Here is a 25,601-nt window from a genome sequence, read left to right on the forward strand (position 1 = left end):
AAGGATCCTGAAAACCATCGAAATGTATTGCCAAGCCTTAACAATATGTTTCAAGATCAGCATATCTGTTGCCATCTTTAGGGATGCCAGCTTATTACACCCTCATTCAAACACTGAATAGAACACAGAAAATTAATGAGTAACAGACTAAGAGCAGCACTTGAGTTGGGATAAAATAAGTGCAGGAACTGACAAATCGCACATTCAATTATGTTCATGAAAAGGTACTTGTTAATAAGGTTCACCTAAAAAAATAACAGTAATGCCTTTTGCCTTAAATTGAAAGACTGGTCTGGAAGACTGTTCCAGACCATTCCGGCCCAAGTCAATCGCTGACTAACAGACATATCTAAGCTTCTTCAGATGACAGAGCAACTTGTCAGATAGTCAGGATGGACAAAATTTGAGTCATTTTCCCACACACCTTGTTGAGGGAGCTTGCAAGTTTAAATTTTCCTGCATCTTTTGTACCCAATATGAACAGCATATGTGACGCATAAATGTTAATTTGAGCAGTCTGGTCTAAGGTTTTTCTCTCTGATGCTGGTGAGTGCAACATGAAAAGGGAACTGCTGTGGTCTAAACACTATCATTGTTAAAAGATACCAGTCAGGTGAAGGGCACAAAAGAATTTCCAAAGCATTATATATACCATGGAACCCAATGAAGACAGTCATCATCAAGTGGAGAAAATATGGCACAACAGAGACATTACCAAGAACTGGACATCCCTCCAAAATTGATGAAAAGACGAGAAGAAAACTGGTCAGGGAGGCTTCCAAGATGAGAAGAAAACTGGTCAGGGAGGCTTCCAAGAGGCCTACAGCAACATTAAAGGAACTGCAGGAATTTCTGGCAAGTACTGGCTGTGTGCTACATGTGACAACAATCTCCTGTATTCTTCAAATGAATGGGCTATGGGATAGGGTCAAGACGGAAGCCTTGTCTTACTAAGAAAAACATCCAAGCCCGGCTGAAGTTTGCAAAAACAAACATCCAGTCTCCCAAAAGCACATGGGAAAATGTGTTATGGTCTGATAAAACATTTTGGCCACATGGTTGAACTTTTTGGCCATAATTACAAAAGGTATGTTTGTCACAAAAACAACACTGCACATCACCCAAAGAACACCATACCCACAGTGAAGCATGGTGGTGACAGTCAAGGTGGAGGGAATTATGAACAGTTCCAAATACCAGGCAATTTTGGAACAAAACCTTCAGGCGTCCGTTAGAAAGCTGAAGATGAAAAGGAAGTTCACCTTTCAGCATGACAAGGACCCAAAGCTCACATCCAAATCCACAAAAGCATGGCTTCACCAGAATGGCCCAATGGCCCAGGCAGAGCCCAGACCTGAATCCAATTGAACATCTTTAGGGTGATCTGAAGAGGGCTGTGCACAGGAGAAGTCCTCGCAATCTAACAGATTTGGAGCGCTTTTGCAAAGAAGAGTGAGCAAATATTCCCACGTCAAGATGTGCCATGCTAATAGACTCCCACCCAAAAAGACTGAGTGCTGTAATAAAATCAAAAGGTGCTTCAACAAAGTATTAGTTTAAGGGTGTGCACACTTATGCAACCAGGTTATTGTGAGTTTAAACTTTTTCCCCCTCAAAGATAGTTTTTCAATTGAATTGTTCACGTTATAGGTCACATTAAAGGTGGAAAAAGTTCTGACATGATTTATCTTTGTCTCATTCTTTTACATGACAAGAACCTGGCGGTGTGTAGACTTTTTATAACCACTGTAGATCTTTAGTCTGGGATTAGTTCAATGACTGGTTGGCCACTCGCCAGTGTTTACAACTAGCTAGACCTTAAGTGTCTCTGTGTCTTGGGTGACTGTGTTAAACGTCTTTGACACAATGCATGGCCTCGAAGAGCTTTTTGTCTGGCTAGTCCAAATCCAACTCTCCTCCTCATTTGCTCACCGGGAGCCCGGGTCTGGATATGACCCTGTGGTATCTCACAGGAAATATCTTTCAGCAAAGAAATGCCAGCCAAGTTCAATGTGAATGTAGGGTCTGGGAAAATAAAGCGATTGAAATAGTGTTAACCTCCTGTGAGATGTCTAGGTCTGTGGCAGGAAAAGTGTTGAATAATGGCTTTGGTGATATGCTGTCTCTTTATGACTCTTTTCCAGTTTTCCTTATGTCATTAGTTTTTGTGTAATGACTGGAAACGTCCACATATCAGTGGCCACACACTTCAGGATGTAAGGATATGGGCATGAAATACTATAATATAGACAGACCATAATGTGAATCAGGAGCATTAGTTACACATATATATTTTATTACACATTCTCATTTACAGCAACAACCCAGTGGAAAGAAGCTCTGACTGCATTTGTACCTTTGTTAAAGTTAATTGCAATCAGGAATTAAAATATACAAATTTCTGTGTTGCTGTTCCTGTGGCAACATATGCCCATTTGCAGTATAAGGTTTGCTTAATGAAAGTTGTTGATGCAACTTGATTGGTCCGAGGCATTTTCACTCTACATTTAACAATTTATTTAAGTTAGAATTTTTACCAAAAGCTATGAAAAATATTACAGAGAGAGACTGCATTAGAAAATAATAAATATACAGTATACCTTTATAACAATTTTGAATAAATCCTGGGTTACAGATCCTGAAAAACAAAGATTTTTAGATTAATTTGTGATGATTTTACTGCCCAACCCCACCAATTTATAGAAGCAATGTAATCCACAAACCATGTTTGAATTTGTGCAACAGGTCCACTGGTGTAACTGTCGTGGGTGCAGAAGGTGGGTGGGTGGCCCGTGCTTTTTAGCCGTTATTATAAAATTATTTTCTATTTTCATATTGTATTGTGTGTATTCTATGCTGTTATCACAGTCAGAGGTCAGCTGGTATGTTAATATATGGTAGGATCGGCTCTGATACAGGTAGAGCTCTTCTCAGGTCGACATTTCTGTATTGTAAATGTTTTATTCAAATATTTTGAGATACTGGATTTTTATTTCCATGAGCTGTAAGCCGTAATCACCAAGATTGAAACAAAAAAGGATTGAAATCTTCCTAGAATATGAATCTAGAATATTTGAAGGTGTCACTTTGATTTGAATTACGGTAAAAAAAATTACCTTTTCCCACGATATTCAAATATTTGGAGATGCACATGTATACTGCTTCCTAATTTTTCATTTTGGAAGGGTTGGTGGGAAGGGTTGGTGGGCAGGTTTGGTGGGCAGGTTTGGTGGGAAGGGTTGGTGGGAAGGGTTGGTGGGCAGGTTTGGTGGGAAGGGTTGGTGGGCAGGTTTGGTGGGAAGGGTTGGTGGGCAGGGTTGGTGGGAAGGGTTGGTGGGCAGGGTTGGTGGGCTTGCACCCCAGCCCGGCGTCACCACGCTACGCCGGTGGACATGTCTGTCAAATAATTTTAAAAAAATAATTTGAAATGTACTATAAAAATCTGAAGGATGTATGGTTTAAAATGCATTAAAAAAATATTAAAACGTTGAAATAAAATAAGGAAGACCATTGGACATTTTATTGTTTGGTCCTGCCCATTTTGTTTTGAGGGTGTTTATGGATTTACTGGAATCGGGTTATAATATTTAGAAAAATATTAGATTTCCAAGAAAAAGAAACAGAAACCACACATTATTTCAAGCACCTTTTTCCAGAGGTTACTCACATAATAGCTGTTCTATGAAGGTAAAACCTGTCACCAAATGCTGTCCTAGTAAATAAATATTAGGTATTAGTTGTTTATTTATATATTTTTTTCAGGCAGTGAAAATATACACAGAACATTGCATGTCGGTATATGCTTTCCTTTCTGTCATCATTTGTCAGAATCACTTTCAAATCACAAAGCACATTTACACGAACACAGAATTTTTAAAGATCTTTTGAATTTTAATGTGCTGCAAGTGTTAGACACATATAGTGACAAAATACAGAAAGAAATTTAAAAACTACAGAAAAACTTAAAAATGTAATCATGTACAATACACCAAACAGTGAACATATGAGGATATGTAAGTATACCATGTATTCATTTACAATAATTTACAGTTGATGTACACACTTCTAAAACAGTTCAGTTTACTGTAAATAGCATCTGCAGACATCTAGACAATGGGCATAATTTGGGCAGTGGCATAGTGTATTAGATGACTGCATTTGCAAGAGGCACTACTGCTGCACATCTTCTGTATTGTGCACACAACCAATGACATTTGGTTTGTCCATGATCAGCAACAAGGACTGTCGGCACAGTCCTATATTAGTCTAAAGTTGAGAGTCTAGTGTGTAATCAATGTTTTGACACAGACTTTCAACTCAGACTCGGCTCACAGCACACAACTGGTGTGGTGCAGGTGTGAGTGTGAATCCCACGACTGGTGTGAGGTCCAGATCCTCCTCTTTGACCCCGGGAGGAGGAGAGAAACGAAAGTGCTGTAGGAGGGAGGTGAAGAACAGGAAGAGCTCCATCCTGGCCAGACTCTCCCCCAGACACACCCTACGACCTGGAAGAGGAAGATGACAACATGATTCACAAGATCTGGAATGATACTGCAATGTCATGTGGTTGACAAATGTCAACATTGGAATCAATATCCAAAAACATTTCATCCTCTTCACTGTTTGGACCAAAGCCATAACCACTAAATACATTTCTGATTGACGTATTATATCAATAAAACAAACCAACAGCAGCTGAACTCACCCGCAGAGAAGGGCATGAAGGCATCTCTCTTGACAAATTGACCTTTCTCATTGAGGAAGTGGGCGGGGTTAAAGGCGTGAGGAGTCTCCCATTCGCTCTCGTCCTGGAGGACAGACGTCAGCAGAGGAAACACCTCTGTCCCCTTTTTGATGAAGTATCCCTGGAAGGTGATGTCTCGGCTGGTGACGTGAGGAACGGCCATGGGTACAATGTTGGCCACCCTCTGGATCTCATGGATCACTGCATCAGTGTAGGGCAGGTTCTTCCTGTCTTCTACCAAGGGCTGACGACTTCCTATAACCCTGCTCATCTCCTCTTGGACCCGGTCTGTGAAGTAAAGGAGGGACCAAGTTACTATTCAGTCTGAATGATCTTCGTATGCATCTGTTTAAGGAACATTGATACTTTAATCAACGTGATGTTAGATAGTTTCTCACCCTGATAGTAGTCTATTGGCCAAGACCAACTCAAACACATGGTTCAGTTTTTGTTTACACAGCCATTACAAACGTACGTTACCTTTAGCCATCTAAAAGTCAGTGTGGTAATGTTATGGGAGTGTGTTTATTTTCCAATTGTGTGCACCATAGATATTGAAATAAGCAAGATGCATGACTTCACTCTCATAGCCACACAGAGGATCTGCACAGGAGCACAATTCTGTAACATTATGCTTTAACCACTTTGTAGCCACAGAACCAAGTTGTGCATCACGGTTCAACACAAAGTTGTTGCAGAAATGTACCTCAAAAGTTTTTTTGTTGCTCACACACCGCCATTACTTTAATGGAGTTTAGATTACGTTTTAATGGCTGCTCAGAGCCGATCCTTGAGGTTGTATCTTGTGCCCTCCCACAGGGGAGCTGCCTGGAACGCAAAGTTCCGGTCCCTACTCCCCCTCCTCCCCCCATTCAGTACCAGGGGAGACTGACAGAGGAAGAAGCAGCCGGGAACACTGCATTGACATAACATGCTACTGTATATAAGTGACACAATGTGCAGTAAGCAAGAACATTTTCCCAGACAACTGTGGCACGGCACCAACGTGCGCCTATGCTGACGATGAGGAAGCAAATGTCAAAGTGTAACGGCACCACTAACTCGCCCCTCCGCCCCGGACCACATCAGCCCCGGACCACCTCAGCCCCCGGACCACATCAGCCCCGGACCACCTCAGCCCCCGGACCACCTCAGCCCCCGGACCACAGTCTGTCATGGTAGGACAGAACGGTTAGTGATAGTGATACAGCTTGTCATCACAGTTATCCACTCATTTTGGTTGCACTAGCTCAATAGACTCAGGAATACCGTATCTACGCTACTTTCTCCTGCTCGTGACAAGAACATATTGAAAGATCTTTGAAAATCTTACAAAGAATCATTGGAAATTGAGGATGAAGAACTTGAACTCAGGACAAACCTGTCCTGTTCAATGGGAACATTCTCGCCGTAAAAATGTACCCACAACAAGGCCGGGGAAACCCCAGCCCAGAGTGAACAGTCTCATTGCCACGGGAGCAATTCATTTTTTTTCTCCAAACACACTGAGAGAAGTATGGTGGCCACAACAAAAAGGTGGAAAATTTAAAACGATGTATTTGTTTATGACATGTTTAAAAATGTAATTGTGACATATTGATGGTTTAAAAATGCGACTGATATCAATACGAAATATCCATGAGTGCCCTCACTAGCTGAAAGTTAATTATGGATTACAATCTCTCTTGGCCCATAAACTTCTTTCAGAGATCATATAATGCCAGGTCATGGCCAATGTTTACAGCAAGTCATACAAAAAAAACAGTACGCTTGTCGTCCAGACCCCAGCGCATGGTTATTCTTTCCTCAATCCTGACCTTGTATTTGGGGGTACTTGGCCATCAGCATCAGACCCCAGCGCATGGTTGTTGCCGTGGTGTCGGTCCCGGCACTAAATAGGTTGCCCACCGTTTGTACCAGATTCTCATTGTGGTAATCAGACTTCATGTTGCTTGATTCCTAATCAAAAGAAAAATAAAACAAGGATATTGCTTAAAATAGAAGACAAATGTTTGTTGAATAGGGGTTATAATATATCTTCATATTCAGTACATAGCTGTTCATTTTAACTGTGGTAACTCTCATACCTCCAAGGTCTGTTTTCGGACCAGGAATGAGTCAATGAAGCCTCTACACATCTGAGGGTTGAGAGTCTCCTTCAACTCCCTCACCAGGTCACGAATTTCCATCATGTTGCTGTCACTATGTTTTATGATGTCACTCTTGGACTTCAGAAATGGGCCCAGCCATGGGAACATGTTGTACAACTATTTTAACATGAATAAAAAAGCAAAGCAAGAATTAACATGTATTTTCTCTCTGTATTTGAACTAGGTTTTCAAAGTAAATATTATAAGGACAATACCTGTATTGAAAAACTGCCTAGAAGTCGGACTGACTCATTGACTCGATCGACTGAGCGCCTAAACCGAGGATCAGTGTATTCAAACCTGCTGCCATAGACAATACTGCAGATGATGTTTGAGATGGCATAATGCATTGACTGGGTTGTGTCAAATGCTTTACCTGTAAAAAAAAAGTACCAAAATCAAATAAAAAAAGGAGAAAATATCTAGGGTTATTGTTATTGACCTATGTTAATTTCTTACCCTTGTGTTCTTCAAACACTTCTATCAGGTAGCGAGCTTCCTCAATTATCTTCTCCTCGCTCGCTTTTTTGCCCATGCCAAAGTCTCGAAGGTTTGTCAGGGCGAAACGTCTCATCTCTTTCCATGAATCTCCGTTGGCAAATAAAATACCTATGGAAAATAATATAATGAATCGTAATCATACGAAAATATCATAATAAAGGTTACCGGACTAATTGAAGTAGAAGTTTTAATAGAAATGAAATTTTTTAAACAGGAAGGAATAACTGTCAAAGATTTGGAAATGACATTTTTTAAACAGGAAAGAATAACTGTCAAACATTTGGAGATGTATCACCGGTAAGCCATGTTAAACACAAAGCACCACAATACATATCACATTAACAGTACAGTACTAAGCCTGTCCAATTTTAAGGATGGGAGATAGTTGGCACGAACACTAGTTCAATTGTTTGACATTACCGTGTCCCTTTTGGATATCAGTGATTATAAGAGGGATCCCCCGTTCCCCAAACTCCTCCGCATGGTTGACCAGTGCTTCCTTGACTGCCTTGTATCCTGCAAGAACCACCACCTTTTTGGCACCAATATGAACTGTGAACACCGAGCCATATTTCTTGGACATCTGTGGAACAGGAAATGACACGAAAGGCCAGGGTTAATATTTCAAATTCAAATGACAGATGGTATTTCAAATCCAAATGTCTGGTACAATGAGGGTGAAAGATAAACAATATATAAATAAATAACACAGATTAGCTCTATTGCATTTTTCCCACTGGTGGAATACATCATTAATAGTCCAATGAAATCAAGGAACATTATTAAGCATTTCTCAAATCAATGGTATTGGCACTGAGCTTTTCCCCATGCCACTTCTTCTCCCCATGCCTTATATTCTCCCCATGCCTTATATTTTCCCCACGCCACATCTTTTTCCCACGCCACCTCCTTTTACCATGCCACATCTTTTCCCCATGCCACATCTTTTTCCCATGCCATATCTTTGAGATTGGAAGACACACAGAAAGGAATCATAGAAAATTCCTTTGAGACCCTTCAGTCTGATGGACAGCCCTCTTCAATAACAACATTTTAATATTGCTGTCCTTTCTTAGTGGTTTATCCAATATGAATGAAAATACCTTCATATTAAAACTGACTGCCTGCACTTTGACCCCCATACTAATTATATGATTTAAATTTAAAATGCAGGAATACAGAACCAGTGAAACAAAGAATGTGTCATTGTCAAAATACATTCAGAGCTTGCAAACAACTACTGTAAATACACTTTTACTTAAAATATCTCACCTCAAAGAGAGAGTGGTAAAGCCTCTTAAAATCCAACTGTAGCAGGTTACCAAGCAGGGGTAGTGGTCTGGGTCCTGGAGGCTCCTTCCCCTGTGGCTCAGAACTGGAACCAGAGGAGAGGAGGTAGAGGACCAGTAGAAACAGCCCAGCCCCCAGGAGTGTTACCGTGCTGCTGGGAGCCTGGTGGAGAAGACCTTCCATGAGAGACATCCTTGAACTTACACCTTACTACTTATGCCTTACTACTTACGCCTTACTACTTACACCTTACTCTGGGCTGTAAAGACAGAATGCTGGTGATTGTGAACATCATTAAATAAGAACTAAGTACCTCCTACTTCCTGATCTGCCTAATCACTGGGGGTACAGACTTAAAGGGACAGTCTTAAAGGGACGGGCTATGGATCGTGAAAATATGGAAATTTACTGCCAAGAATACCTGCGGTGATCCTCAGCGAGGCAGAGGACAGCAGATAAACACACCTTACTAATGGTCCTGCTTGGGGTTGTTAGCTCAGTCTGGTCAATGAATATATATAGACTGGCTGTCATCTCAGAAAATCCACACCTGTTACATCACTTTCTTATCCATACTTACCCTGTATTACAGAGTAGATTTCACTGAACGTGCTATAAAGGTAATGTCTCAGCTGGCTAAAATTTTTAATCTAATTCTCATGGCTATGTTTTAGTATGATAGTTTGGGTGCCTTTATTTACAGATAACCAGGTCCTTGTTCAGATAAACAGCTGTGAAAATTATTGGTCAATTAACCTAATTAAGAAACTTGGATGAAAGGATATGAACAATAATGAGTGTTTTGGAACAACAAAACCATGTTTTATTTTAAACAACAATACATTGGTCTTATTTTTAGCCCTTTAAAAGACCCAAAGTTGATTGATAAAGTAGTTAATATACAAAACAAGACAGGATTCACAACCAAACTGGCACAACACAAGAAAATCTAACATGAAACAGGGAAGGGAAAGGAAGGGCAAAGAGTAGGCCCTGAGGATCAGATCGGGCTTGATGCGGCATTTCACTCTCAGCGTGGTTTGTATCATGTCATTGCCCGCAATAATGCAATTATGTTTGTATAGTTTCTGTTAAAAAAATCATTCTACATTTAATTGTTCTCTCCTGTAAACCTTATGGCCCACAAGCTTGGCATAGCATTTTGGAGCATTGACCAGATAGACGTTTGTGCTTTTAAGTCTTGATATTTTAACGTGGACATATAAAGCTAGCCTTTTTTACATTTAGACAAATCTGACTCAAACGACAGATCACGTCCTGGGATCTGGGTTGAACCGGCTTCAACACAGTGTTGAGGTCCATACATTTGGTTTCTATTGATCCTTCATCATGCACTTAGGCACTTTTTCATGCATGTTTAGAAAGTGGAGGGACCTCTAGCAGAGACAGGAGGATGGTGGTCCGACTCCAGCAGGAGGTCACAGAGCCTGGGAGCAACCCTGGAGGAGGGCCTGTCTTTGGCCCACCTGGAGCGTTAGTCCCGAGGATGGCTTCGGTCACCAGATGCGGGACGGAGGGAGGTGTGACTCGGAAGGTGCGAAGGTCTGACAGGTAACTAGGGTAAAAGTGGTGGATGGGCTTTGTAGGTGAAAAGGAGGATTGTGTAATCTGTGTTGACAGACAGAGCCAGTGGAGCAGGACGGAGGTTATATGCTGCCAAGGGTTACTGCGGGTGATAAGTCTGGCTGTAAAGATTAGCGGGGCTTAGGAAGGAGCTCGAGTTGGCTGTTGAGGAGGAGCGAATGGAAGTCGTCCTCACCGATTGTTTACTTCGACTGGGCTTCCCAGATGACGCTGTGCTGCTTGGTCGGACTGCGGAGCCATTTCAGTGGCCCGTCTCCACTGCTTCAACAAACAACCTCAACGCCCAATTCATCGACCCGGTAGCACACCAGGTTATTGGCAATGGCGCGGTCTTCACCACATCGGCCGCCAAGTTGATTAGACATAGTTTAGAGGTGACTTACAAAGGGGATGAGCCACAAAGGCCTGCAGACAGTAGAGCAATTCAGTTTAGTAACATCAAAAGGACATGACCACAGTCAGCGTTCGGTATGGATTCATAACCTCAAGCTGACTAACGGCGTCTGAAATAAGGACAACTAGGATTAAAACCTTCTTGATGAAGCCCTGGAAGGTGACATCTCTGCTAGTGCCGTGAATCAATGCAATAGGTAATGACGACCACCCTCTGGGTCTCATGGACCCCTGCATCAGTATAGGGCAGGTTCTGTAATACCTCTACCAAGGACTGACCAATAATCACCCTGCTCATCTCCTCTGGGACCTGGCCTAGTAGAATAACAAAGAGTGCCACTATTGACACTCACCCAGGGGTGAAACATTAATCTCATTGATCTTTAGCCTGGTGTTTGTTTGATGACCTGTTCACATTGGCCAATCTCGCCAATGTTTACGGCTGGCTACACATTAACTTCTGTTGTCTCTTTAGTGCCACTATGCAAAAGGTATTGGATGCTTTTCAATGGTTCCCACGTGAACTTACCCTGTATTTGGAGATACTTGGCCATCAAAATAACCCCCAGCGAAGAGCTGTCCCTGTGGTGTCAGCACCACCAGGAAACAGGTTGATTTCGTTAGTGAGAGTCCACAATGCCCCCATCTCTGGCCGACACAAACACGGGCAAAAACACTTGAAGTGTATCTCTTTAACATTCCTACCGGTTTTGTTACGGTTGAGTGAAAATAATTCATGAAAAACCTGAGCGCGTGAGGTGTATGTCGAAAGCAGGCGCTTCAACAGTGTCCCTGCTGGATGGTTCTAGGACATGTCCCCCTTGCATGTCTGCTTTTCCTGGGACAGCCCTCAAATGACCTTTTATATACATTCACACAGTAGAATGAGATAGTGGACCAGTAGAAACAGCCCAGCCCCCAGGAGTGTTACCGTGCTGCTGGGATTCAGACGACCTGCCATAAGACCCCTGGACCTCTATAAACAGTGCTGCAATATAAAACCGATAAAGAATGGGGAAATGTTTGTGCCTGAACGGCTACTGTCTGGGTGATCACACAACGGAAGGAACCAGGCACAGGCTTTGCAGTACAGGAATATTTATTCCTTAACATAAATGGGTTTGCACATGCTGCAACACGTGTAAACCTAATGAGACTGCTTAAAAACAGGCAAGGCTGTAATGGGAAAATCCCAGAAAACAGACAATGAATATCAGTCTGCAGTCTAAACAACAATTATTACACTAATTCTTACGTGGTGTCAGAATCCACAATACTAGGCAAAAGGGGGGGGGGGGGTATGTCAACATCATTTGTGTTTAAATGTGCAGACTATGGAAGACAATTTGTATGATGAGTCTGTAGACTATCAAGTATTTCAGCAGCATGTATTCAACCTTTCAGTGGCATTTTAGCAGCAAACTCACTAATCATTTTCATGTAATCATTACTTCTCTACAGATGCACAGAAAAACATGGATTAGAATAAACCCCAAAACCCGACCTCCCTGTCTTTGTTAAAACTGTCATGACAAAGGAAACTTGCAGATGTTGCCCAAAAAGAGACAATGGAAAACATTTTCATCAATACGATGATTTATTACATGATGGAAAAAGATTAGAGCACCATGGAAAACGTTTAGCACCACTGGCACAAATGTCAGGTCTGAGCACAAGCTTTACATTTTATTACATCACACAGCACTTGTAGAAGGTCATACATTCATTACACTGCAGATAATCAAATGCCCCTTTCAAGTATGAGATGAGACCAATCCAGTCTGATCATTGGATTGTGCATTTCACAGAGAACACTGGCATCTGCCAAACTGGGAAACATTAACTGCACCCTCCGTTATTTGATAACCATGTTGTTGAAAGAATTGTCCAGTAGATAATGCATTTCTTTAATCTTATTTGTAATCTCCTCATTAAAATGTCAGACTTAATATGCAGTTTAAAAAAAGTTTATTAACACATATAAAACAATGTAAACACATTTCAATTCATTATTACCCATGAAACTATTCTCCACTTTATATTGCTGCAAGATCGTTTTCCTGCTGTATTAAACGGTCTTCAATTAAGATAAAGTGGGGAGAACAAGTATTTGATACACTGCCGATTTTGCAGGTTTTCCTACTTAAAAAAGCATGTAGAAGTCTGTAATTTTTATCATAGGTACTCTTCAACTTTGAGTGACGGAATCTAAAACATAAATCCAGAAAATCACATTGTATGATTTTTAAGTAATTAATTAGCATTTTATTGCATGACATAAGTATTTGATACATCAGAAAAGCAGAACTTTATATTTGGTACAGAAACCTTTGTTTGCAATTACAGAGATCATACGTTTCCAGTAGTTCTTGACTAGGTTTGCACACACTGCAGCAGGGATTTTGGCCCACTCCTCCATACAGACCATCTCCAGATCCTTCAGGTTTCTGGGCTGTTGCTGGGCTATACGGACTTTCAGCTCCCTCCAAAGATTTTCTATTGGGTTCAGGTCTGGAGACTGGCTAGGCCACTCCAGGACCTTGAGATGCTTCTTACGGAGCCACTTCTTAGTTGCCCTGGTTGTGTGTTTCGGGTCGTTGCTGGAAGACCCAGCCACGACCAATCTTCAATGCTCTTACTGAGGGAAGGAGGTTGTTGGCCAAGATCTCGCGACACATGGCCCCATCCATCCTCCCCTCAATACGGTGCAGTCGTCCTGTCCCCTTGGCAGAAAAGCATCCCCAAAGAATGATGTTTCCACCTCCATGCTTCACGGTTGGGATGGTGTTCTTGGGGTTGTACTCATCCTTCTTCTTCCTCCAAACACGGCGAGTGGAGTTTAGACCAAAAAGCTCTATTTTTGTGTCATCAGACCACATGACCTTCTCCCATTCCTCCTCTGGATCATCCAGATGGTCATTGGCAAACTTCAGATGGGCCTGGACATGCGCTGGCTTCAGCAGGGGGACCTTGCGTGCGCTGCAGGATTTTAATCCATGACGGCGTCGTGTGTTACAAATGGTTTTCTTTGAGACTGTGGTCCCAGCTCTCTTCAGGTCATTGACCAGGTCCTGCTGTGTAGATCTGGCCTGATCTCTCACTTTCCTCATCATCATTGATGCCCCACGAGGTAAGATCTTGCATGGAGCCCCAGACCGAGGGAGATTGATCGTCATCTTGAACTTCTTCCATTTTCTAATAATTGCGCAAACAGTTGTTGCCTTCTCACCAAGCTGCTAGCCTATTGTCCTGTAGCCCATCCCAGCCTTGTGCAGGTCTACAATTGTATCCCTGATGTCCTTACACAGCTTTTTATGGTCTTTGGCATTGTGGAGAGGTTGTAGTCTGTTTGACTGAGTGTGTGGACAGGTGTCTTTTATACAGGTAATGAGTTCAAACAGGTGCAGTTAATACAGGTAATGAGTGGAGAACAGGAGGGCTTCTTACAGAAAAACTAACAGGTCTGTGCGAGCTGAAATTCTTACTGGTTGGTAGGTGATCAAATACTTATGTCATGCAATAAAATGCAAATTAATTATAAAAATAACCATACAATGTGATTTTCTGGATTTTTGTTTTAGATTCTGTCTTTCACAGTTGAAGTGTACCTATGATAAAAATTTGACCTCTACATGCTTTGTAAGTAGGAAAATCGGCAAAATCGGCAGTGTATCAAATACACATTTTGTTTGTTGGGGCTCCACACCTCACAGCAATTCCATGCGGTGGAGATAATTGTCTCATGCTAAAGCAACATTTCTGGCAAATCCACACATGTTGCCCTTCATCCCATGATGTCTGAATGAAGGTGAAATAATTAACTAAATCATGTATATATACCATTGGCTGGCTCCAGTGGTTCCCATGGGCGGGGCCAGGGCTCAGGAGCTAAGCCAGGGATGCAGAAGACACTGGGCAGCACTGGACCTCCTCTGGGGCTGGAAGTCCAACATGGACAACAGGAAGTCAGAGAAGAGAGAGGCCTCCTTCAACAGGAAATGGTATTTCTCCACCAGCACCTCATACAGACTCCAGGGCTTCAGCCCCCCGATGTGACGCATGTCACCTGGGAGAACACACAACCAGAAAGATGCAGGGAAAGAGGGGAATGTTTTGTCTTAGTGTAAAACTGAATCAAGCAATAACACATTATTTTGCACGTTGGAATCATTTGATGGCTTCCAAAACCATGTGCTTCACTTACCTCTGCGAGTGAAGTACTCCAAGGAATATTTCCCAGACAAGGCTACTGCCTCTGGGATTTTGCCAAGGAGCTCTATGATATGAGCGATGTGATCTAGAGGAAACAAAACCCAAAATCAAGTGATATAACCGAACATTACTCGATTTAAATCAACATTTAATTCCTTTGTCAATTCCTTTCCATCTGGCGTTGCCATACCGACACGCGTACCTTCCTCCACGGAAAATGTCTTCCCAGCTTTGGGCTCGAACAATGAATCTCCAGTGACCAGCTCAAAAGCCTAGAAAACAAAGAAGAGGACTCGAGTTGCCTGGAACAAATCTGCAGAGGTGTCAACAAAGCTTGTTAGTGTGCCCGTCTTGATGGTCAAAGAGCCGGTGGACTTCATGGGAAACAACACAGCAGTTGGGAAATGCTTCAGGAACATGCACAATTATGCACAATTATCTGGTATTTGGAAATACTTTGATCATAACTTTTCAGACAAAAAGTTGCTCAAATAATCTACCATCTCCTAACCATAACCCTTATCCTAACCTTTTCCCCAACCCTTATTGTAAACCCTAAACCTAACCTTAGAGAGCAGCCACGCAACAACAGTCTCTCAATAGTTTGTTGATAGCATAACAATCCGCAGAACCTGTATGGACGGAAATCAGCATCCTAAAACTTTACCAGCTGCTGCAAGTGTATCAGAGGAGGCGAGCGAAAAAAACAGATGCCCCTCAGGTGAAGCTGTGACTAGAGGCAGACTTCACCGTAACGCGCTGCGGCCCGGTGTCGGTCGTTCTGTCTCTCACCAGGCAGGCTACACTCCAGATGTCCGCAGGTGGACCATAGTCGGAGCCCAGTAGAACCTCGAGGGAGCGGTACTGACGAGTCTGGATCTCCTCGCAGAAATGTTTGTACTGGAATGTCACACAGGCACAGGGCAAAATAGATTTCCGAGCCCATGGCAGCACCCCGCCCCAGTTCCTCTTAACACGACAGGAGGGTGTGTGACATTGATCCATGCACCAATGAATGAGCACGATCTAATTATTGGTTTCTTTTAAAATGGAGCCACCATTGGGATCCGAGCGACATAAAATACGGGGGCAAACGAGGCATCTTTGATGCACTGATGGACTGATCAGTACCCACCACCCAACAGGAGCTTCCCAGGTCAGCGATCTTTACGGTGATCTCCGTCGGATGGCTGGGCGCTGCAGGGTCCTCTGAATTGACAGGAAGAGAAAGAAGGCACCATTAAACATACACTCTCAGGAAGAAAATAAGCCATACTGGGAGCTTCTGCTGTCCCTGTACTTTTCTTTTCCTTCCGCATAAAATTGTTTGAGTTACAGGTACAAATTCTGATGAACTTCAGTTCTACAAGGGTTTTACCTGGAACTAAAAAAGGTGTTCAACAACAACAGTTTTTAGTAGAGTATAGGGTTAATATCTGATTCAAATACTTCAACAGAAAATATATTGTGCTGTTATTTTGCAAGATGACTCATGTTATTTTTATGTCTGTGTTGTCTTTGTCTCAGTGGGGCACTAGGCTATAAATAGCAGCTAAGCGCAATGCTAAGATCAGTCTGAGGAAAACGTCAGCTTGATGTCGAAACATCAGTCACCTGGGGCCCGTTTTTCTAAAATTATCTACCTGGATTCGTTAATATCCGGTAGGATTAAATTCACAGAAAGACAAAAATGAGAAAGAACAACTCATTGACTTAAATGTGAACTCATGTTCTATTTATTATATTTCAACAAACTGTAATCCCAATTTACATGTCTTTGGCAAAACTGTCTCCTCCGCTTATTCAGAACAATGGATTAAAGACTGAGCAAATTCAATATTAATCCCTGCTTTTTATATTTTTGTGCATCACCAAATTAGTTTTCCTGGTAAGCCCCTTTATTGTCATTTTTTTTGTTGAGAACCTCTTCTACATGTCTGTTTTGCTGAAGCTGAGGTCGAAGCTGAAGTTAGGACAACAACATAGTGGATATAATCAATCTGATATTGACATGGAAACAGAATACCAGCCTTGAGCGAAGTACAATGTGCTGTAAGCCCATCAACATGTTATTAACTTAGTTCTACAGTGTATTCAGCTGAACTGTGAAGAACACTACCTCGTGGAACGCTGAACTCCATTATACATGTTTTTGATTGTGTGTGTGTTATTCAATCAATCAAATGTATTTATAAAGCCCTTTTTACAACAGCAGTTGTCACGAAGTGCTTTTACAGGAACACCCGGTCTTAAACCCCAAGGAGCAAACAACACTAGTGTTGAATTTCAGTGCGGTCTTGAAATTGTAAGGCTTTTAGCCATGTCATCACTGTAAAGTGGTTCTTAATCAGCTAATCTTATTAAATAAAATAAAGATACCTGCTCTACTCGCGGACTCTGTGCCTCTCACAGAAAGTGCAGGACATGCACTGCCCCCTGCTGTCTGTTCTGGGTCCTGCTCCTTCAAACACAAAAGTATATTCTCTGGCTTGATGTCTGTGTGGATGATTTTACACTGAATGTGCAGGTAGTCCAGAGCCTGGAGAACCTACAGGGAATGATTGTCGGCACTGAGATCCAAGACAAGTTCTGCATAAAACTATCGATAGATACAGTCATTAGTGTAGCGCTATCCATAACAACAGCTGCTTCTACTTCATCACATTCCTACCTGAGAAATGACCTGTTTTACACAAGAAAGCGGTAGCCCTGGGTTTCCAAAACAGAGTTGCCAACAGCGCAGATCGGGTCCCAGCAGCTCCAATACAAGGCATCGGTCTCGACGATGGAGGTCAAGGTAGCAAGCACTTTGAACTTTGAACCTTTACTACTGAGGTTTTTTGTGGTGTTTGTGTGGGTAGTCTGGGGGAAGGATACGGACCCCATTGACCCCGGCAACCTTGAACTCATCCAGGAGTTGAACAATCCTTTGCCTGTTTGGGTGACGAGTCGTGGGACCATTTGCCTGAGGGGGAGAAGGGAAAAGGGCAGGTGGAGGTGAGAGGTACGGAGCAGAATTGCGGTTCCAGATGGGTTTGTATTAGACAGGGAATACAAACAAGGAACCATAAACATATAGGACGGCTTAAAAGGAAGTCTGCCTGTGGAAAAGAAAAATAACATGAAGTGGACTAAGAGTTAAAACAGATTTTTTTTTTGTCCTGGTAACAAACCAAAGGCAGGACTCACACAGCGCAGCAGTGTCACTTCGTCCTCCCCAGCCTGAGTGAATCCATCTCCACTCTTCAAAACCTTCACGGCCACGCGCCTGCCCAACCTGTACACACCCACACCCACAACTCATTTCACCCTCGCAAGCATGGCAGCGTTTGAGGAGATGCCCAGACATCAGTGTAGTGACAGGTACCTGAGGTCCAAGCACAGCCACACCGTGGCAAAGTATCCCCAGCCCAACTTGGACACAACCTTGTATCTCCTGTTGAAGATGTCTCCGATATGGACGGGGTGGAACCCACCTGTGGAAAAACACACTTCAGCAAACGGACGTATTTATTTTATTGCAGCGGACTGTATGTTTAAATCGATCAGGCTCTAATATATGGTTTTCACAGAAGAGAAATAAGGTTCTTGTGCTGTATATGGAAACAACTCTTTACATGTCTCTTCGATGTACATTTATGGGGAAAGACAAGAATGAGTAGGGGCAATATCCAACCCTCGCAGTATTCTCTGAGGTCCTCTCCGTCCATTGAAGTGTCGGACGCCAACGCATCAAAACGACTTCGCGTATCAAGCCCAAAGGATGTCCCAGAATCACTGCTGCTGCAAAAAAAAAAAAACACCCACACGCCCACACACTCAGGCACAGATTGTAAACACGCTGTAGACACAGTGTCCACCTGTCTGACCCCACAGGCCAAATGTCAAACCGGTGTCCAAGTCAGTGTCGGGTTGCTGGAAGCGGAGAGACTACTTTTAGACGCGGTCCTCGTTGTTCACATGGAGACCAAGCAGGCTGGACGCAGACATGCCACTTTTGTTTTCAGAGGGGAAAAACAACCATGCGTTCCTTACTGGGTTATTTTCTTTGTTAAAAACGTAATTCAGATAATGCCGGATAAAGATTATGGTACTATACACATGGCCTCGGTGTTGATCATGTGCAGATTGAGCCACTTACGCATTAAGAAACATTAATTTATGCTCACAGATGTCCTGCCTCTTACGCTTTAAGAAACATTCATTTATGCTCACAGATGTCCTGCCTCTTACGCATTAAGAAACATTCATTTATGCTCACAGATGTCCTGCCTCTTACGCATTTAGAAACATTCATTTATGCTCACAGATGTCCTGCCTCTTACGCATTTAGAAACATTCATTTATGCTCACAGATGTCCTGCCTCTTACGCATTTAGAAACATTCATTTATGCTCACAGATGTCCTGCCTCTTACGCATTTAGAAACATTCATTTATGCTCACAGATGTCCTGCCTCTTACGCATTAAGAAACATTCATTTATGCTCACAGATGTCCTGCCTCTTACGCATTTAGAAACATTAATTTATGCTCACAGATGTCCTCCCTCTTACGCATTAAGAAACATTCATTTATGTCCACTGGTCCTGCCTCAGGTGCACGTGTACAGCTGCAGCCTGGGTTCAAATCTGGACCACGGCTCTTTACGCAAAAGCGAGGGCGGTCTGACCGAAATGCCAGATGGGCTGTCCGCCTCCGCTGGTTAAGCGGATATAAATATTACTTGATTTAAAAATAAATATTACTTCCAAATAAATCATACTTCCAAATAAGTTTTACTTGATTTAAATCTTAGGCAACAGCTATATAGCTTCCACTCACTTGACTGTGAGCAATGGTTGACTCTCTAAGAGAGTCAACACACAAGGTGCATATTTCAATGACTAATCCATAAAACACCCTAGATAAGTCAAACTCAATTTGGGTTGGGTGGGGGGGGGGGGGGGGGGTATACTTACAGTTTCTGAGCTAGCTGTCCAGATGACTGGGCTGTGCATGTATTCTCCATGGCTGAACTGGTTAGAACCCGGTAGAAGGACTGACTGACCGTTCAGTGGACCGTGTCAAGGTATGAGGAGCCTGTCCGGGTCTAAACATGGTACTCCCCTAGCCCCCTCTGTCCTTTCTCCTCTCTCACCCCCTCCTGTTGAACTGTGAGAGAGAGGAGAGAAAGTGACAGCTGCGTGGGGTTGCTGTGGAGTTTAACTTCACACCCAGTCGAGTGGATTTTATCAAAATAAAAATGTCCTCGATTTCCGCAATGGTGGTTCTAGGGTAACCAACTTCAATTGGCCACGCCCACAACATCCCAATCCCCGGTGGTGGATGTTGAGAAGGTTTGGGCGAAAACGCATCTCGTCCCAGAGATAAGGTGTGTATAAAATGACCCTGATTGTGGCAGGGTTGGCGCGGCGTCGTAGGGGATGACAGATCGACTGTTGTCTTATTCGGCTCTGTACATTAAGATTAATCTCTTCAACAGTCCAATGATGGGCAGCATAAAAAAACTCGCCAGCGGAAGTCAGGGGCAAGTGATGAGTTGCCCTTCTTAAACTCGCGTCAGTATGTTCCCACGCCAGCCACGGAGATAAAAAATATTCCTGGCATCATTCCAGATGTCTCGGACTTGGCTCTGCTCTCTGTGGCTAATACTGGCCTGTTAACACTCTGCCTCCCCGAGCCACCCGATGACACTTGGGAAACTGCCAGCCCCGCAGCGTAGTCGGCCGGAGGGGGCATGTCACGGATCTGAGAGGAAGAGACCATAGTTCCAGCAATGTGTCACAAGTCTGTTTAAACGGTCCGTGTGGACTTTTATGATTTATACTGGGACGTTTCCCAATTCATGCCTGGATTAGGCTCTGGATAAGGACAGACATGGCATGAGAACATTATAATTATTAAGGGAGGAGGCTCGTAAATACTGGCTTCGATATCGTTCTATATTCCATTCCAGCCCTTACTGGGATAGGCGTAGGTGTTCATTTCCACAGTCACCTCCAAAATGATTTTGGATCCTATTTGAAGTGCGTCAAAAAATATTGCGAACCTTTGCCAAAAGGTTTTGCTGTTTTACAAAACTAAAGTTAAGCTATTGGGCCTAAATGAAACATTTTGAGCAATATACAAAAAATTATAATGAAACCAGATAACCTATCAACATAACAATGAAACCGGATAACCTTTCAGCATGATAATGACCCTAAATCTCACAGCCACAGCTACAGGTGAGTGGCCAAGGAAAAAAGAGGAATAAAGACAGAATTTGACTAGTTTTCTGAAGGTAAAGAACTATCCCAATGAATTCTCTGCTCAAATTACTGTTGTGTCCTCTGAGAATTTACTCTGGATTGCTAGTTGGAAAGTCAAGCATGTTCTTCAGGCATGTTGATAGCCTTATGTGGCTTCCAGGTTTCCCAGCTAAGTGGCACCTATTTACATTTTTCTGGGGAACTATCTTTTCATCTCCAGACATAGATGTTTTAGGGGACCGCACAAGATCTTAGTTTTTTTTTGTCATAAAATGTGCTTGTTCTGCTATGCTATACTGCAAAAATAATTAATCTCTCATGCAAATCTTTTAGTGCAGCTACGATAGTTTTGGCCTTCATTTATGACCAGCAGTGCCCTTTATGAGTGTGTTACAGCCTCGTCTTGGCACAGCATTGAACCACAAAATCCTTAAATCGGCAGTTAGTGGCGCAGTTCCAATGTGTGATAACGCAAGTAGCAGACCCACAGGAACTCAGCCACTTATACTGTCGCAGACCCAGGCATGGTACAACGTTGGGAAACTGTGTCAAGGCTAAAATAGGATTGGATGTCATGGGTGTCAAATGTTTTACTAGAAACATTAACAAATAAAATGTTAACGCTTAATGTTGAGTCCCGCTGAAGATAGGACCTCAGGCCAATACATTGGCAGGGCTATTATTGTGCTGAGCACATGCCCTTTAGCCTTCAAGTCAACAAAGTGCACTTTTTGATAGTGAACTTAAATCATGTTTCATTAAAAAATAAATTGGGGGGATGGATTAGATTAGATAGATTAGCCGTAACATTGTAAATTACTTGAATTATTTATAATCACACCACCATCCTTCTGGTTCAAACTGTGTTGACATTTGAATGGTCTCCCACACGAAAAAGCTACCCTTTTTACTGGTGTTTTTACAGCAACAGTACATAGCTTATCATTTGATGAATATCAAAGTCTGTGAGCATAACAGGCAGATTTGATGAGTCAAAATGAATAATAAAAAAAAGTCTCTACCACAAAGACACATGGAACTATTTGAATGCGATGACATCAACCTGAATAGGACTACACACTAACAATAGTCGAAAATCTCTATATATTTTCTTTCCTCATCCCTGCTGAATTCCAAAAGTTAAAAATAAATCCTCACTAACCTGTTTAGATGTGCTGTCAGAGCCAGAGTACAGTACTAATGCTTACCGGACTAAATCCAAGGACAGAACAACCACTAGATGGAAAAAATAAATTTAAGGTTAAGCATCATGAACATCAGCAGGGAGTTAACACTTTAAAAAGCCAAAAGCCTTCCACTTCTCTGACCCAGCTCCAACTTTCCCCTTTCAACCACAACTTCTCCAATGGCACAGCCACTTCATTCGACGTGACACTGTTTTCCACAAAACGCAACAGCAGCGTGATTAGCTGCTTTTAATCAGCCACAAATGCAACAAATCTGAAGAACAAAAGTTGTAGGAGGCTAAACCTGTGGCTAAAGACAAACGGTTATCGTACAGCCACGTCAATGTTTTGGGTGTTTCTATAAAGGGTCTGCTGCAGTACAATGTAGTTCCATTAAACACATTAAGTGACTGAGTCTGTGAGTCCCAGAAATGTTCCATTAATGATGAATATATTTAATAAACATTAGAGCCACTCTTTCATGATGATCAGGGTTCCGAAAAATGTGAAAAAATTTAAGTACATCATTTACAGCTCAATATATGGTAAACCTAAAATTGAGTTAACTTGCTCTCAAAGTTATCCTCGGTCTGATTCAACTGAATTACCTTCCAAGTTGACATTGCCAGTAAGAAACTCAGAGAAAACAATGTGGCCCGAGATGCCTAGTTGTGACGTTCAACTGCTGAACATTAGCTGTTTTTTTATCCAATGCAAAATACAACACAGTTTTTGACAAATACAACAATAGCGATAACTAGGATCGTTTTACTATACTATCAAAGTGACGAAGTTACAACAGGCAATACCAGATGATTACAGCTTGACAAGGTCTTGGTGTAATTGGCGGTTCGTTCAAATACCAAAATTGGCAGCGTATTTCTTTTATTCCTTCAAATACAAAACCTGAACTACATTGACAGTTTGACCATTTTTATTGCATCACATTTGGTTGTTAAATCTCTTCTATCAAAAAGTTAGAGAAAGCTAACGGCAGACTTACAGTGGTAAAGTACTTACAAGAAAATAGAAAATGCTTGAACTCTGCAAGGAAATCAAACAACGAAAGCAGATTGGATGTACACAGCAAAATATGACAACGATGACATACCTGCTCCACTAACAATAGAAATTCCCTTATTATAGATTGACTTCTCTAAAAGGTAATTACATGAAAAATAAAAAAATAGCTTTAGACCCAGAATGCAAAGCATGTTGTAATTTGGATGTACAACTGACTTTTGGTATGATATACGCAGCAACAACTAAAACACAGAGCACCAAAAGTAATCAAACATGGTCAAAACTCAAACATGACCAGCAGGCCCACTTCTGCATCTTCAGAGTCATTCAGTACCAAGAGACAATGTGATGGGTGTTGTAACTGACAAATCAGTGGATTAAATCGGTTGATATTTTGGTCTTCGTAAAATAGACAACCAACCAGCAGCCAACCAGACAGGAAAATAAATAAATAAATAATATTATAAAACCTAAGACTTCAAATTTTTTGCATTCATGAAAACCAAACAATGGCTACCACTCAGTTCAGTCATTACACTGTCAGTGATGATGAAACCGTGGGCTAAATGTTAGTTAAGACTAAAAATGTGTTATGCTGGAGGTTTGATGAGCTAAACAATATTGCCAATATCTAACTCCTTTTGCTTAATCTTTACAGTAAACCAAACCATTGACACCCACTGCTAAAATATTGTAAGACTGTGTCAGCTACTCAGTAATGTTCTGTGATATAAAACATTAGAATGAGAAGATGCAGGGTGATGGCTCTGCCCAAGTAGAAGCATCAGTGAAATTTAATGGCAAAAATACCTCCTCTCCTTCCTTATTTCAAAAGAACCACAGACCCTGTTAAACCGTGATTTGTTCAAATAATCAGTGATTAAAAACTTGTGAGCCATAACAACTGTTGCCCATTAGTTGTCGCATACCATAGTTTTTTGACAAAACTGGACGTTCTATTGAAGTATTCCATGATAACCAGCAATTTTCTGACACAAACTGTTTCAACACATTTAGCCTGGTGAATTGTTGTTTGTTTACTGTGGTTTGTTTCATCTCCATCTGCTCAATAACATCTTTAAATGATGTGCAAAGTAAGAAAGCCAGACCCAGTGCTACAGATAAACCACTTAAATATTTCTGAAGATTTAAGCTACAAATGTCTTTCATCTCACATTGGGACTGAAAAAAATATATTTGAATTGCCTCGAGAAATGACATGTAGCCACAACTGGACATGGTTTTCGGCAAGGAACATTGAAATCAAACATAAAGTCCAGCACATGGATTGGCCTTTAACAAAATGAAAGGAAGATATCCTCTCAGAAAAACTGACTTAAGGCTCAAAAACACTCAGTGGAGGGACGACAACGATTCCTTTCTTTAAGCTTGTCTGAAAAATGACATTCTGTATGGAAAGCAGAGCTGTACCATGAAGTAAAACATAGAAAGTGAGATTGAAAGGGGTAAAAAGACTTGGACTGTAGCTGACTGACTCCGCAGTAATCCGGAGAGTTCCACGGGGCTTTGCTCACTCAGGATCATGTCAGTACTACACGCTCATCAGCGCCAGGGTAAGATGACGTCAGGTTGGCATGACCATGTCCTGTGAAGCTTTTAGGAGAATCTATGTACAGCAACTCCTGGAGGATACGGCCAAAAGAAAAGGCCACTGCTCAGTGTTCCTCGACTTAACTTCTCTCCTTCGGTCTGACGAAAAGACGCCCCACCCACGAACCGACGTGGCTCCCCCAAGTGCGTCCGTTTCACCCGGGACTGTCTCTCTCAGCAGCTGTGTCTCTGTCAGCGCCGCGGCCTGTCGCCTGCCTCAGGGCCGCTCTGACATCATAGGTCAGTGACCTTATTCTCCACGGCGGCGGCGACCTGCTGGAGCCTGTAGCCCAGCTGCATCTTCTGAGCCGCGGGGTCCTCCTCTAGAGCGGTGATGATCTGGGCGAGGGGGGGAGGGGGGGGGGGGGGGGGGACAAGCACAGGTTAAACAGAGACGGCCGCTGTAGTTTGTTTGCTCGGCTAGCTTGGGGACGAACGGCGAAGAGGGACCGGAAAGAGGCAGAGGTCTCACCTGGTCGTAGTACTTGTTGATGTACTTATAGAGCTCATGCAGGGCCACCAGATAGTTCACCTCACTGGCGTAATTCTGAATGGAAAGGAGGTGAAGAATACTTGGAAATCAATATTGGTTCATTCAAAATGCTTCTACGCCAAACAGCCAGAGGCTCAAC

The 25,601-nt window shown here is 42.3% G+C and overlaps 3 protein-coding genes across 11 annotated transcripts in view; all 3 read right to left on the reverse strand.

Moving 5' to 3' along the window:
* Positions 1 to 3,867: 3,867 nt before the first annotated feature.
* Positions 3,868 to 8,959, reverse strand: LOC105023866 (cytochrome P450 2K1-like). The gene is made up of 8 exons (XM_034295908.1): positions 8,668 to 8,959; positions 7,816 to 7,978; positions 7,354 to 7,503; positions 7,110 to 7,270; positions 6,832 to 7,011; positions 6,562 to 6,703; positions 4,706 to 5,032; positions 3,868 to 4,505 (listed from the first exon to the last, which is right to left on the reverse strand). The coding sequence occupies exons 1-8, from the start codon at positions 8,875 to 8,877 to the stop codon at positions 4,318 to 4,320; spliced, it is 1,521 nt and encodes a 506-aa protein (XP_034151799.1). The 5' UTR covers positions 8,878 to 8,959; the 3' UTR covers positions 3,868 to 4,317.
* A 5,342-nt stretch (positions 8,960 to 14,301) lies between these two features.
* Positions 14,302 to 20,025, reverse strand: si:ch211-220i18.4 (SRSF protein kinase 3). Of its 5 annotated transcripts, none has more exons than XM_010893387.5 (12): positions 19,856 to 20,025; positions 18,530 to 18,678; positions 18,263 to 18,371; positions 18,085 to 18,172; positions 17,773 to 17,860; positions 17,567 to 17,673; positions 17,275 to 17,443; positions 16,031 to 16,104; positions 15,688 to 15,795; positions 15,098 to 15,167; positions 14,888 to 14,980; positions 14,302 to 14,749 (listed from the first exon to the last, which is right to left on the reverse strand). In XM_010893387.5, exons 1-12 carry the CDS (start codon positions 19,903 to 19,905, stop codon positions 14,565 to 14,567), a joined length of 1,290 nt encoding a protein of 429 aa, XP_010891689.3. In that variant the 5' UTR covers positions 19,906 to 20,025; the 3' UTR covers positions 14,302 to 14,564. The 5 variants fall into 5 exon arrangements, with proteins under 5 accessions (XP_010891689.3, XP_019906994.2, XP_012991777.2 ...); XM_020051435.3 differs by having other exon boundaries at positions 15,086 to 15,167; XM_013136323.4 differs by having other exon boundaries at positions 18,572 to 18,678; positions 19,856 to 20,024.
* Positions 20,026 to 23,251: 3,226 nt separating this feature from the next.
* Positions 23,252 to 25,601, reverse strand: part of plxnb1a (plexin b1a) — a 40,142-nt gene continuing 37,792 nt past the window's right edge. For all 5 annotated transcript variants that reach the window (XM_013136497.4, XM_029123918.2, XM_029123916.2 and 2 more), the window contains exons 37-38: positions 25,442 to 25,516; positions 23,252 to 25,308 (exon numbers count right to left, since the gene is read on the reverse strand). In XM_013136497.4, coding sequence (XP_012991951.4) covers positions 25,204 to 25,308; positions 25,442 to 25,516 — 180 coding nt within the window. In that variant the 3' untranslated portion in view covers positions 23,252 to 25,203. The remainder of the gene's footprint in view (positions 25,309 to 25,441; positions 25,517 to 25,601) is intronic.

The sequence above is a fragment of the Esox lucius genome, chromosome 12 (assembly GCF_011004845.1).
Source record: "Esox lucius isolate fEsoLuc1 chromosome 12, fEsoLuc1.pri, whole genome shotgun sequence".
In the NCBI taxonomy this organism is placed as follows: Eukaryota; Metazoa; Chordata; class Actinopteri; order Esociformes; family Esocidae; genus Esox; species Esox lucius.

What these genes read in the sequence shown, in the direction of transcription:
- LOC105023866 (XM_034295908.1), bottom strand. Translation starts at nt 8,877, where the DNA reads ATGTCTCTCATGGAAGGTCTTCTCCACCAGGCTCCCAGCAGCACGGTA. An exon ending in TAGGCAGTTTTTCAATACAG is followed by an intron (nt 7,012 to 7,109) that starts GTATTGTCCTTA and finishes ATGTTAAAATAG; the next exon opens with TTGTACAACATGTTCCCATG. An exon ending in CTTCATGCCCTTCTCTGCGG is followed by an intron (nt 4,506 to 4,705) that starts GTGAGTTCAGCT and finishes TTCCTCTTCCAG; the next exon opens with GTCGTAGGGTGTGTCTGGGG.
- si:ch211-220i18.4 (XM_020051435.3), bottom strand. Translation starts at nt 19,905, where the DNA reads ATGGAGAATACATGCACAGCCCAGTCATCTGGACAGCTAGCTCAGAAA. An exon ending in TCTTGTCTTTCCCCATAAAT is followed by an intron (nt 18,372 to 18,529) that starts GTACATCGAAGA and finishes GTTTTTCCACAG; the next exon opens with GTGGGTTCCACCCCGTCCAT. An exon ending in TGGGAAGCTCCTGTTGGGTG is followed by an intron (nt 15,796 to 16,030) that starts GTGGGTACTGAT and finishes GTGACATTCCAG; the next exon opens with TACAAACATTTCTGCGAGGA.